At 42.9% G+C, this 14,415-nt stretch overlaps 1 protein-coding gene across 1 annotated transcript in view; it reads left to right on the plus strand.

Moving 5' to 3' along the window:
- Positions 1-12,836, plus strand: part of pip4k2b (phosphatidylinositol-5-phosphate 4-kinase type 2 beta) — a 43,694-nt gene extending 30,858 nt beyond the window's left edge. Inside the window, exons 5-10 of the mRNA XM_003222518.4 lie at positions 4,358-4,504; positions 4,993-5,031; positions 7,444-7,557; positions 8,101-8,359; positions 9,604-9,707; positions 10,840-12,836. Coding sequence (XP_003222566.1) covers positions 4,358-4,504; positions 4,993-5,031; positions 7,444-7,557; positions 8,101-8,359; positions 9,604-9,707; positions 10,840-10,920 — 744 coding nt within the window. The 3' untranslated portion in view covers positions 10,921-12,836. The remainder of the gene's footprint in view (positions 1-4,357; positions 4,505-4,992; positions 5,032-7,443; positions 7,558-8,100; positions 8,360-9,603; positions 9,708-10,839) is intronic.
- Positions 12,837-14,415: the final 1,579 nt, after the last annotated feature.

Here is a 14,415-nt window from a genome sequence, read left to right on the forward strand (position 1 = left end):
TATTCTTCGAACGTTTCGACTTCCAGATTCATTATGTGACCCCAGCCCAGACCAAGCAAGCAGACGCCCTGTCACGTAAACCGGAATACGCTGCAGGACGCAAGGAGACCTTTGAATCCCAACTATTACAACCCGGGAACTTTGCCACGCTCACAGTGGGGAACACCAAATCCATTCCCATTGGTTCAACTTCCTCTACTCCAGGACCCCTCTGTGCTCAGGAAATCAGGGCTAGTCAGCAAGCAGATGCCTGGGCGCAGGACCAACTTCGCCAAGGTCTGCATTTTCCCTTTTCGCTTAAGGATGGGCTGCTTTGCTATAGAAATCATGTTTATATCCCACCCGGACCGGGCAGGGAAAAAGCGCTTCGTCTGTGTCATGATTGCAAACCAGCAGGACACTTCGGACTATTTAAAACCATGCATCTGATCCTAAGGGATTTTTGGTGGCCCAAGATCCGCAAGGATGTGGAAAAATATGTCAACACCTGCCCAGTATGCCAGCGCTCCAAGATAAGAAGGGAGAAGCCCTCAGGGCTTTTACACCCCCTTCCTACCCCATCTCGCCCATGGGAAATAATTTCTGCGGATTTCATCACTGACCTACCACCTTCCTGTGGATTCACCACGATCTTAGTGGTGGTGGACCTTTTCACCAAGTTAGCCCATTTCATTCCCTGCGAAGGCCTCCCCACGGCCAAAGAGACTGCGGATCTATTCCTTCAACATGTTTTCAGACTACATGGATTGCCCAAGAGTTTAGTCACAGACCGTGGATCTCAATTCACCTCTCGTTTTTGGAAGGCGCTACAAAAACTATTGGGCATAGACTCTCGCTTATCTTCAGCTCATCATCCCCAAACAGATGGGCAAACGGAGCGCACCAATGCCACTTTGGAGCAGTATCTTCGCTGTTATGTAAACTACCAACAGGACAATTGGGCTTCTCTGTTACCACTGTCTGAGTTTGCCTACAACAATGGAGTTCAAGCTTCTACAAAAGAAACGCCGTTCTTTGCAAACTACGGCTTCCATCCACGTTTCTTTCCCCCTGTCATTGAAACTTCAGAAGTTCCCGCAGCAGAGGATTGGCTGCAGGAACTCACAGCGGTACAACAACTTTTGCTCCAGCAACTGGACCAAGCCAAGGAGGACTATAAACACCACGCTGACAAACACCGCCAGCCGGGCCCCGAAATCAAGGTAGGAGATCGGGTTTTTCTGTCCACTCGCTTTCTGCCCTCCCACCGCCCTTGCCGGAAGTTAGATGCCCGTTTCATTGGCCCCTATCCAGTGGTGGCGCAATTAAACCCCGTGACTTTCAAACTCCAACTTCCGCGTTCAATGCGCATTCACCCAGTGTTTCACCGTTCCCTGCTCCTTCCGGCGGATGGTGTGCGTCCTGATACAGACCAACCGGCCCCCCCTCCTGTTTTGATGAATGGGGAGGAGGAGTTCGAGGTTGAGGACATTTTGGATTCTCGCTTTCACCGCCGCCGCCTACAATACCTCATTGACTGGGTGGGTTTTGGCCCTGAGGAACGCTCTTGGGAAGACGCCTCCACAGTCCATACTCCTGAGCTAACCCGTCGCTTTCATCAGACCTATCCCGCCAAGCCGCGACCTCGCGTCTCGGGGAGAGGGCCCCAGTTTGGGAGGGGCCTTGAGGAGGGGGATAGTGTGATGACCCATGGGCCTTGTAGTCCTGCTCAGGACATTGTAATTCCTGATGAAGATGAAAACTTGGGTTTTTTACCTTCCCAGTCTGAACTGGATTCCTCTCAGCCAGATCTTTCCCAGGCAGATCTGGGAACCTTGCACCTGCAAGAAAGTTGTCTCCCAGAAGTATGTCAAACAAACCCAGAGCCTACTTCTCCCGTGTTCTTGCGCCGGGAGTTTTGTAAACAACAGAGAAGTTTGGAATCAGCTTCGCGCAGGAGTGCGAGGATTGCAGCTAAGAATGTAGCCAATTAAGACTGCTTCTCGTGAGAATCTTTAAGGAGTTTAACATCTGGTCTCAGAGTTTAGCTTTCGGTTCTGATTCCCAGAGAACTGCTTCGGTGGGAAAGTTAGACTCTATATAGGTGTTTTACCCGCGTAGTAACTTCGCGGAGTCAATTCGTCAGCCTACGGAGCGAGTTGTGTCTGGACAGCGCGCTCCGATTCAAGCCTCGCTCCTGCTCAAGCCTTGCCTTGCTATCCAGCCTTCGCCTTGCTTTCCAGCCTTTGTTTATCTACGGACTTTGCCTTGTTTCCCAGGACCAATCCTTGCCTTGCTCCACGGATTTTACCAAGTTATTCCACGGACCTTGTTCTTGTTCCTAGTTACCTTGTTCCACGTTTTAAGCCTTGTTTCAAGTATCAAGTTATTTCCTAGCCTTGCTCAAATTTATGGACTAAAGGACCTTGTCATCTCCCCTCACTTTGCCTGGCAAAGTGAGTGTTTCGGTTATTGGATTACAACTTTGGACCTTAATATTTCATATTGGACATTGTTTCTTTGGACTAATTTTGACCTTTCCTGAAAGGTCTGCTTCTGGACTAACTTTTACATTTGCTTTTACTAACTTTATATATTTCCTTAATAAAGATATTAGATAGAATCTGGCCTCTGCGTATGGTTATTGGTGCTCTGTAGCCTGGGTCGTGACAGCCCCCCAGATACTGAACCAGTGCTTGGCAGCTGTGATGGGCTGGATGAGGGCGAATAAGCTGAAGCTTAATCCCGACAAGACAGAGGTCCTCCAGGTCAGTCGTATGTCCGATCGGGGTATTGGGTGGCTACCTGTGCTTGACGGGGTCGCACTCCCCCTGAAGGCGCAGGTCCGCAGTTTGGGGGTCCTCCTGGACTCAGCACTGACACTTGATGCTCAGGTGTCGGCCGTGGCCGGGAGGGCCTTTGCACAATTAAAACTTGTGCGCCAACTGCGACCTTACCTCGTGAAGTCTGATCTGACCACGGTGGTCCATGCCTTAGTTACCTCTAGACTGGACTATTGCAATGCACTCTACGTGGGGCTGCCCTTGAAGACGGCCCGGAAACTCCAACTAGTTCAACGTTCGGCAGCCTTGCTTCTAACTGGAGCAAATTATAGGGAGCGGTCAACCCTCCTGCTTAAGGAGCTCCACTGGCTGCCGTTCACCTTCCGGACCCAATTCAAGGTGCACGTGATCACCTACAAAGCCCTGAACGGTTTGGGACCCTCCTACCTTAGGGATCGCCTCTCCCCCTACGAACCTGCACGATCTCTTCGTTCGTCGGGGGAGGCCCTCCTCTCGCTCCCACCTCCGTCACAAGCACGGTTGGTGGGGACGAGAGAGAGGGCCTTCTCCGTGGTGGCCCCCCGGCTCTGGAACTCGCTCCCCAGGGAAATCAGGCAAGCCCCCACCCTGGTAGCATTCAGAAAGAGCTTGAAAACCTGGCTCTTTACTCAAGCCTTTAGATAAAGATTGCTCATCCAGAAGCAATCTGAATCTGTGACCATTCTTGTACCGGTTTGCACCTTTTACCTTTGTCAACTCGATATAGACACAGGGTCTATTCCCATCCCAATTTGCGCTTCCAGAATTTGCAGCACTTTATCAGTCACCTTGTGTCTACAATATTTATATGGTGCACTTTACCCAGTCTACTTTTACAATCTCTCAGTTTTAATCCATGTTTTTATTAGTTCTTGTTTTTTATTGGCTAATGTTTTATTTTTATTTTTTTTTATTTTTTATTGTGCAAGTTGTTGTCTATTGCTGTGTTTTATACTGCTACTGTTTTTATTCGGGCTTGGCCCCATGTAAGCCGCCCTGAGTCCCCTTCGGGGAGATAGAGGCGGGGTATAAAAATAAAGTTATTATTATTATTATTATTATTAAAACATTGCATTGACTTACTGTTGAAGACGTTTCCTCCTTCTGGTTTTAAATGTTGTGCATCACCTGGAGCATCTTGGCAGGCCAAGAGGTGACATTAAAACAAGCCAGGCCCTGGAAAAATAGATTGCTCGGAGCCAACTGGTTATGTCTGTGTTCCCTCTTCCCCACCCAGAAAACATGCAATCACAGTGTAGTGAATTTACAAAATTCTGACCTTGTGCTGCAAAATATGATATGATCTATCTTGCAAAATATTACCCTTTGCAAAATGTGGATTTCTCCCACTCACCCTTCAAATTACAGAAAGGTTATATCCTGTTGCTTCACTTACTGGAAATAATATTGGTTCTAAAAGATTTTCTGATGCTTTGATTTTTTTTAAAAAAAATGTACCTGTCAAATTTGGATTTGCTTCCACTTAAGCTTTGCCGGTGAGTTTTAGCTTCATGCTGATTAACTTCCATCTTCTCTCCCTCTTTCCCCTTTCTCAGTTCATTGTTGAATGTCATGGGAACACACTTCTCCCCCAGTTCCTTGGCATGTACAGGCTTACTGTGGATGGTGTGGAAACCTACATGGTGGTCACCAGGAATGTGTTTAGTCATCAGTTGACAGTGCATCGGAAATACGATCTCAAGGTGAGGGCCATTAATATTGACCATCCTGGGCCATGGAAACCCTAGTCTTTTCAGCATGGTAATTGGGTCATATTCTCCCCAAGAGACATTAGGCAGTTTCTGAAGCCTTGCAGTTCCAAATGAAGTGAGGGAATAGGAATAAGAACAATGCATATACGTAGTTCAGGTTTATTGCGCATAAGTGGAATCTTTGGGTGCATTTCTGCATGACTACAATGTGCCATGGACAACATTATGGCAGGAATGGTCAACAATCCATCCACAGGCCTCATCTCTTCTCCACCCATTTTGTGGTTCCCCAACCACATCCTGACCTCTCTAGACACCAATATGTTAGTTTTAATGTGAGAAATAAAGAAGAATTTATACGTCAAAAGGCCTGAATTAATCAAGGCCTATGGTGTGTTTGATATGAATTCCTGGACTGCTTAGTTCTAAGTTAGATCTCTTCTTCTTCCTCACCCGATTCCCTTTGCTTTCTTCTTCAGGGTTCAACGGTTGCAAGGGAAGCCAGTGACAAGGAAAAGGTAAGAGCAATATTTGGGAACATCTTTTAAAAGATGGATAGAAAAGCTTTTGTAATTCTTGTTGGAAATAGCAACCTTCTACAAACCTCCTATACTAATTATTTGTTATATATATATTTTAGATTGCTTATTATATTGTATGTATATATTGGTATGCAGCTTTTTCCTTAACTCTATGTTTTTTGAAGTTGTGGGAGGGACTACAGACTGTGTGACCAGATCTGAGACTATTCAGACTAAGACTCAATTTTAGAAATCAGTACAGTTGAGTATAGTATAGCAGTCAGTATGCATTAGAAGCTAGTTGAGTACAGTATGCATCAGAAGAGAGTGTTTGTCTGTATGCAGCAGAGAAGAGACTGAAACAGAATGCTTAAAGAACAGACTTTGAACCAATAAGCAATGTACCTGTATGCTGAATACATGACGTTTTGTAAGTAAATCAATTATGTTAACTTTTAACGAAGACTACTCATTTTTTGGTCTCTTGAGCGCATGATTTAAAAGCAATATATTTTATGGGAGATTAGATTTTTTTGGACAGCTGAAATAACACTTCTGAAGATCTGCTATATATTTTATGTATTAGCATATCTTTGTTCCTGACAGTTCAAAGAGAAAACCAGGGACATCGGTCTAACAACTAAGAAACCTAAATTGCCTTGCATGAATACCAGTGGATATTTACCACTAAGGAGAAGATTGACTCAAGCGAGTTTTTAACTCTTCTCAGGAAGATAATACTTTACAAAAAGGTTATGATTATCCCAAATAGTGTGATTGCCAGTTGACCTCCAAAAAGGGTTATGCTTCCAATGGCTTTGGAGATTTTGGTTTTCCAAAAGGTTATGATCTCTAAAAAGTCATGCCTTTCCAAAAAAATTCTGTAAATGTCAGAAAGAAGTGGGTTTACTTCTAGAAAAGAAGATGGAGTCCCGGTAGCCCAGATGGAAACTGCATAACCTTCCAGATCTTGGTCGCCTAAAACATCTCAACCTATCTAGTATAACCTATGATGAAAGTTTATGAGTTTTGCAATCCAACACTATCTGGAGGCCACATGTCCTTTTGAAATGGATGCTGAGTTGAAGGGGCAGAACAGCTGTTGCTCAATGTCTCTGACTGATCATGATGGTTAAAGGATTCTGGGAGCTTTAGTTCAAAGGAGTAAAACTTCCAAGCTCTACGGTGGATTAGTTGGAAGTATCTAATAGACGAATACAGTTGTCAACCTCTCTTGTTTTAAGTCCTTTCAAACTATCCACCTCATCCAGGATTATTTGTCATCACAGTTATAAACAAACATAATACCTAGCCTTCCCTTTCCACTCACAAACTGTGCTCATAAAATATTGAGGGAGGAAGGGATGAAAATTTTCCTTTAGTGAGAATTGGTGATTCTTAAATGGCTTGACTTTCATTTGTTTTCTTTAGTTGAAAAAATGTTCCTCCCTCCCGATTTGATTATTCACGAATGTATTTTAATTCTCTATTCCCCTCACTCTGACCTTTTTTTATTCTAATCCGGAAAAGCCAGATGGTGTTCTATTTTAAGGACTGCCAGTTGATTAGATATTCAGATTAATGATTTTTTAAAACCTTGGTAGAACTATAAACCATCAAACTGTATCCCAGATCCCTTGACACTGCTGCCCTTCTGGACTTCAGGAAACATTGACTTCCAGTTTACATTCCCCTGCATCCAAGTAACACCTAATAATGATTAGTTTTTGGTTACTTGATTTTCAAGAATCATAATTCTGTGGCAACAGGTAGAAATTTCCATCATGTGGGGCAGGTAATGAATAAGTGGTTATACCAAATAGCAGGAATATCATTGGCCAAAGAGAAGAATTGTTTCTATCGGTAATGTACAAGTAAATTATACAACAAAGAAGGCGAGAAGGATTCAGTTTGAATACAGTCTGTTTGATGGAATATTAAAAGACAAAAGATGACTCAGCATTGATCTCGGGCACTCCCAGGAATGTTATTCAGCTTATTTTGCTTGCATCTTGTTTTAAAGAGAATTACAGCAACAATGATGAGACTTTACCAACTTGGTTGCAGAAACAGGGTGGAGGATGGCAGGAACAGCAAAGAGACCATGAAGACTATAGGCCATAGAACGCACACCCTTACCTAGCCACAAAGACCTGGATAGTTGAGTTGCAGCCTCAGCAACTGTTGACAGAGCATTCCTGTTGCAAGTTTAATTTTCTTCTTTTAACAAACATAACACAATATTGGCCTTTCCTGCAATCTAAACAAAACTGCACACTGAGCCAGTGTTCTGTGTGAACTTCCTCTCATGACTAAGAGTGAATTCCTGGACATGTTTGAGCACTTTGGATCCTTTCAGCTTATTAATGAACTCTGGTCTTGCTTTTGTTAAAATCTCCTTCTTTCTAGGCAAAGGATCTGCCGACATTTAAAGACAATGACTTTCTGAATGAAGGCCAGAAGCTGCATGTTGGAGAGGAATCTAAAAAGAACTTTCTGGAAAAGTTGAAACGAGATGTGGAGGTAGAGTTTTGCTTAGGTGCTGGTGGGAAAGTGGGGAAACTGAGAAGGATGACATTATAACCCCATATCTAGAAAACATTGCAAATATTTTTCCCTTCTCTGGTTGGTACTTCAAGGAGATTTACCTGCTCTCTGGGACTCTCTAGTCTCCTAAACTCCAAATCTCTCCAGTTCATGGAATACCTTTCTATCAACAGTGTCCACCCCCTCCTCATATCAGTATCAGTTTTCTCCACTTTTATTCAGTATCGCCTTTGCTTGTCCCAAAAGTAAGTGAAAGGTGGATAAAGCCCTGAAGCAGATGCATTGAGTTTGAGGGGGCCCGTTATGTTGCAGCGCAGTGTTTCTCAACCTATGGGTCCCCCTGATGTTTTGGCCTTCAACTCCCAGAAATCCCAGGTGGTAAACAGGCTGGGATTTCTGAGAGTTATAGGCCAAAACACCTAGGGACCCACAGGTTGAGAACCACTGTTCCAGTGGGAATGTGGGTGGTTAGGTCACAGCAACAGGAGAAAGAAAATATCTTTTTTTTTTGGCTTCCAGTTTCTCGCTCAGTTGAAGATCATGGATTACAGTCTACTGGTAGGGATCCATGACGTGGACCGTGCAGAGCAGGAAGAAACAGAAATTGAGGACCGGGCAGAAGACGAGGAGTGTGAGAACGACGGTATTGGTGGGAACCCTGTTGGTTCCTATGGAACCCCACCGGACAGCCCTGGCAACCTTCTCAACTTTCCCCGGTTTTTTGGTCCTGGAGAGTTTGATCCATCAGTGGATGTCTATGCTATGAAAAGTCATGAAAGTGAGTGGGGAAGTATGGGTGGGAAAAGAGGAGGAAGTGGGATAGAAGCGGGGGAAGAGTCCTGAATGAAAGCCCAGAAGATTGTGTTGGAAAATCCCCTGATGCCAGGTGTTTAGTAATATAAAAACACAAGATTGATATCAGTATATGACATTTAGCCTATTCTACTGCTTTCATTTTCTTGGGCATCACAGTTTCTTGGTTCCTTAACCAACAGTCACTTGGCAAAGGAAGCTTCCTGGCCTGTCTTTCAAAAGTTGAAAGCCTGCACATTGTTCTCAAGATTCGCCTACTGTTTGCGGCTGAAGAGGAAGTTTGGGTTTGCCCTTAGCTGCACATGCAGGTCACATGGAGTGATAGCAAGGAACATCCTTGGGAACATGTCCACAGACCATTACTTTGAGTAGAAGTGGTCTCAGACACACTCTGTGGACAGGTGCCGGTTCATGAGTCACTGACGTTTCATGATAAATTTCCAGGAAAGAAAGACACAATTGTAGCCAAAGGACATTAATTTGATGTCAGTCCCTAACCCATTGGCAGAAGAAAAAATCTGACACATCAAAAAGCTTAAAAAGCTGTACCCTAGAAAATATGTCAAAATCCTTTACAAGGCAGAGTTTTTGTCACAGACAAAGCAGTCTTATAAGAGTTCCTGGAACACAGTCCTAATACACACTCACATTCGTGTTCCTCTTGTCCAGCCCTCCCCAATCAATACTTCCCAACTATTACACTAAAAATCCCATCGTGCCCAGCACAGCTGGCAGCCACCTAGTTCAGGAGTCTGCCCTTCAGCAGTATTTCCCAGTCCTCAGTTCCCCTGTATATGCAAGCAGAAGTTCCTATTTATTTAATTAATTGATTTAACCTTCTCTTCTATACTTCTCTAGTCAAAAGCTACAGGTGCATTATGAATATGTAAATTATGTTTCTCACCAAAAAACAAATTATCGGTCATGCATATCCTAACTGATAAGAGTGATGTTCGGCATATGCTCAGGGCAGCTGCTTATTTCTTGATATGCTTCACCAGATTCATAACATTAACTGGGATATTTTGGGTGCTGCTTCAAGGCGCTGGCTTGATTTGAAATATGATCCCCAGGCCACTTCTCTGCGCTTGTGATTGCAGTATTTAACTGTACTGGCTATCCAAGAAGAATAGCAGCTCCTAAAGATGATACAATATCCATGTCAACATCTCCCCCTCTGACTCTCTCTCTTTCTGTCTTTCTCATTAGGCTCTCCCAAGAAGGAGGTGTATTTCATGGCCATTATAGATATCCTCACACCATATGACACAAAGAAGAAAGCAGCACATGCTGCCAAAACTGTGAAACATGGGGTAAGGAGAAATCACTTTGTTGTCTTTATTCCATGGATGTTGCCAGAAAGTTGCCTTGGCTGCAGCAGCCCTCTGTTAAAAGGGGAGAAGAATTTCTCCCCATTTTGTTTACCTTCTCAGAAAGCTCATCTGGGATCTTTATCTCTCTGATCTTTTTAGTTCACATTTTGAAAAATTACTTTAAAAAATGAATGTTTGTGTCATTTGTTACAAAAACCCGTAACATTTGTTTGTGCTACCAAACAAAAACCATCCAGTAGCTCTTTTGGTCATTACTTTGTGGTTCCTTTCAGAGGGAGAATAATCCATCTGTATAGATAAGAAAATGATCTACAGTGTAAAATCCTTTTCATCAGAATGCTCCGCAAAAGCGTATTTAGTCTCCACAACGTAATGAGGAAAAATAAATAAACATTACTTGTGGCCCACAGAGGAGAGAAAAAACATTTCCAGTTGGTGTGGCGGATGTATCTTACAAGTACCATTACTGCATCCAGATACAATGTATTGCATTTAATCACTCCTTTCTGCAAATTATTTAGTACCAAATTTCATGCTTTGATGTAAATTTAGTACAGGCTAGGGTAGAGCCACTGAATTGATTCGATATACGTATATTTTACTCACCATTCAACAATCAATGATCTAGTTTCGTAGGATTCAAGCCTATATTTCAATGTGGCTGCTCCATAGATTTGTACAACATTCTGAAATTTGTAAAGATTTGAAATGATAAGTGGGGCTTGTTGGGATTTTGTAGCCATGAATACAAGGGAGAGCTTGAGATCCATATGAGCATTTTTACTATTCTACCTTGCTGCTGGCATTCTTTAAAGGAGATTATTGGGTTGAATGTGGAGTGGTGGGTAACTGGTGTCCTCTCTTCCAACAAGACGAAGGAAGACATTTTATCAGGAGCTGGGAAAGTCATTGAGTGTGTGTGTGTGCATGTGTGTATAGAAAGGGTGCAATAGCTTAATACATAATGAGTAAGCCCCTTTTTCAGGAGCATTGGCGTTACTGTTTCCTGAGATCTTTATCCCCTGAAAGTGTCGGGACGACATAGATACGAGATTTTATTGACGCTAAATAGAATCATTCTGCAGCTGAACCTCATTATTTTGTCTTTCAGGCTGGAGCAGAGATTTCCACTGTCAATCCAGAACAGTATTCAAAACGCTTCAATGAATTTATGTCCAATATCCTGACATAGTTGTCTTCCCGTTGTTGGCAAAAGTGGAGAGAGAAAGAAGTGGGACAGGGGGACTATATCCAAAGCAACAAGAATGTAGTCCCCTCTGTCTGAGTGTCATCTTCTGTGAGTGTGGTAACAGCAGGACCCAGAAGAAAACTAGCTGTAGACCTCAGAATCTTCTGCTTGACCTGGTGGAAAAAGTGGAATTTTTTTTTAAAAAAAAAATCTCCTTGTCTCTTCTTTTGGTTGCTAAAATACACAAGACCCAAGGAATGACACCACTTTTATCTTAGAAGAGTATTGCAGACTCCAGATGGTCATATGCCAATGTGATTTTTTTTAACAAACAGACGTTAACTCTACCTGCGGTTGTTCCTTCAACTTGACTGTTTCTTCACTCAGAGCAAAGTCCCCTTGTTGCACCTTTCTCTAAAAACGGGACAGAAAACTGTGTGTCGCTCGGAGGACAAAAACTGTTACAATGATGTGAAGAAGCCATTGAATTGGAAGCAAAGACTTTTTCCGTACCTTATTTTGATATTACAGGTTTTTTCCCCCAAACCCCAAATATCCTTTTGAAAGATATGGGGAGGGGAAGGTGATAACAATTTGCTTATTAGAATTTCATGCAAATCAAGGAAGAACAGGCAGCTATAAAAGAATCGCACAGCTGTCAAGACACCGTAGATCCTTAATGGAGATAATGACTAGAAGATAGAGCAACACGAAATCAATCTCTTGACGAATTGCAAATTGTCTTGGAACACTTGGACTAAATTGCCTCTGTAGTGTAACTGATGTTCTACCAGTGTTACATTAATCACGGTTCAGCGCGCTTTTTTAAACCTTGATCTGGTTGCATACCCCATAAGATGATGTTTGCCATAAACAAGGCCACCACTTTTTAAAACAACATATTGTGTTGTGAATCAGTGTGTTTAGAAATCTGTTTCCCTGGAGATTTTTTTGTTTTGTTTTTGTGAATCCATATTGAAAGGATTCTGGCCCCAGAACTTTGGAAATGCATAATAAATTGATGCAAGTGACTGCGTTATAACCACTAGGACAGACGATAGGAATAACCTGTGCTAGATCAGTTTTCTGGAAGAATGCAAACTCCTTGCCCCTGTTTGAATTACAGCTCTCTTCCCTCTGTCTGCAGACTGTAACTCTGGATTTCACAGCCATGCGTGTTGAAACTGCTGAAGATTTTGAATGCTACACGTTGATTCTGTTTTAAATATAACCAGGGAAGGGAGGGGGTATTTGTGGGATTCTTTTGTTTTGTTTTTACGAAATGGAATTCCCAATTTTGAACCATCACCTTGCAATCAAGACACTGCTTACTCTGCCTTGGAACGGTTTCTCACACATGCCTTTCTTTCCCTGAATGTGGCTGTTGAGATGTGTGCGTCTTGTGGCGTAGTACACCTTTTTGCTTTGTGGAGTCCACCTTGTTGAAAGTCTGGTGAATGTGGGTTCTTTCCTTTCTTCCTCTACCGTGTACCCCTTCTCAGACGGGATCCCCCCACCCATGTACCAAAAATTGGTATTCCACTATTTCAGACTCGGAACACACTTGAAAATCACAACGTAGGTTGTAGATAATGTAAGCTTTCTTTAAAATCCATGAATGAAAAGCAGTTCCTTATAAATGGGATATGGGAGTCCCTTTTCTGCCCACTTGTGGTTTCAAGGCAGGATTGTTTTTTAAACTGGCAGAAACCACTGTCTGCAGTGTTTAGGTGTCCACTGATTATACCATAAACTAAATGTGAATATGTGAACATATTTAAAAAGTGAGAATGAGTATGTTTGACGGGCTGTAAATGTTTTAATAGCCAAAGGGCTACCTTTTTCCTCAAAGAGCGTGCACTTGAAGTCTGTTGTGAAATAGAAGATATAACCTGTCTTTGTCCTGGTAAGAATTTCCATTCTTGGCTCCGTGTGGTTTGTTTAAAAAAAAAAAAAGGAATTGGCTATGATCTTGCAAGAAGAGGCAGTTTAAAGTTCTGTCCAAGAAGAACTCTGCTCTGTCTCCCATCTCTCCTCCACAGAAATCACCTCCTTCCTGCTAGCATTCCTCCTTCAGTATTGCCTTGCCTTGGGAGGGCCAAGAAGTTTCCAGCTGTACACCTGTAGATGGGTGTGCTTCTGTTTCCTACAGAGGTACTGGGAGATGGCATTACCATTCTCCATCCAACTGTGAGGACAGCCAGATGCTTTTCAGCTGCCCCAGCTTCCCCAAGTCACTATATAGGGGAAATCTAGTCTCAAGAAAGTGGGGGTGCTTGCTCAAAGGAAAGTAGTGATTTTCTTTTTGCAAGAAATATAAAAAGATGCATGCCAAAGTTATGTTGGCATGTATCACCGATAAAAACCCAGCCACAAGTTCACTCTTTTGCAAATGTTAATTATAAATAGCCACATGTTCATTTCATATTTTTCTTTTTCAAAACAAACTCCAATAACAAAATAACTGCCATTTGGGTGTCCGGTATTGCAGTCAGAAAGAGACAGAAAAATGCATTTTTCTAGTTTAGCAGACTTAAATCTGTTAACAGCACCCAGACTCGAAACACTAATGCCAAATGCCTCTTCTCACAGAGTTTCTGTGCTCTCTCTGCAGTTGTCTTTGAGTCATATCATAATTTTTACTCCACCAACTCTTGTCTTCTTCCATATTAAGATCTCTTTCTGTCAGACATCTCCATTCAGTACCAAATTTGCAAACAAGCTAAAGTTTCAGGCCTGAGATAATGTTCTGGTTTGTTATAATATACAATGTTTGGTAATGTAGGGTTTCTTAAACTTAGCATAGGTCATAATCCGGCACTATCTACTCATGCAAATTGCATTTCATGCCCCCTTTGTCTGCAAATATTCCTTCTACAATGCATTTTAATACATGCATACCTATCTACCTTCATATTCTATCTCTTCTACAAATCATAGAATCATAGAATAGTAGAGTTGGAAGAGACCACATGGGCCATCTAGTCCAACCCCCTGCTAAGAAGCAGGAAATCGCATTCAAAGCACCCCCGACAGATGGCCATCCAGCCTCTGCTTAAAAGCCTCCAAGGAAGGAGCCTCCACCACGGCCCCGGGGAGAGAGTTCCACTGTCGAACAGCTCTCACAGTGAGGAAGTTCTTCCTGATGTTCAGGTGGAATCTCCTTTCCTGTAGTTTGAAGCCATTGTTCCGTGTCCTAGTCTGCAGGGCAGCAGAAAACAAGCTTGCTCCCTCTTCCCTATGACTTCCCTTCACATATTTGTACATGGCTATCATGTCTCCTCTCAGCCTTCTCTTCTGCAGGCTAAACATGCCCAGCTCTTTAAGCCGCTCCTCATAGGGCTTGTTCTCCAGACCCTTAATCATTTTAGTCGCCCTCCTCTGGACGCTTTCCAGCTTGTCAACATCTCCCTTCAACTGTGGTGCCCAAAATTGGACACAGTATTCCAGGTGTGGTCTGACCAAGGCAGAATAGAGGGGGAGCATAACTTCCCTGGA

This window comes from Anolis carolinensis, chromosome 6 (genome assembly GCF_035594765.1).
Source record: "Anolis carolinensis isolate JA03-04 chromosome 6, rAnoCar3.1.pri, whole genome shotgun sequence".
In the NCBI taxonomy this organism is placed as follows: domain Eukaryota; kingdom Metazoa; phylum Chordata; class Lepidosauria; order Squamata; family Dactyloidae; genus Anolis; species Anolis carolinensis.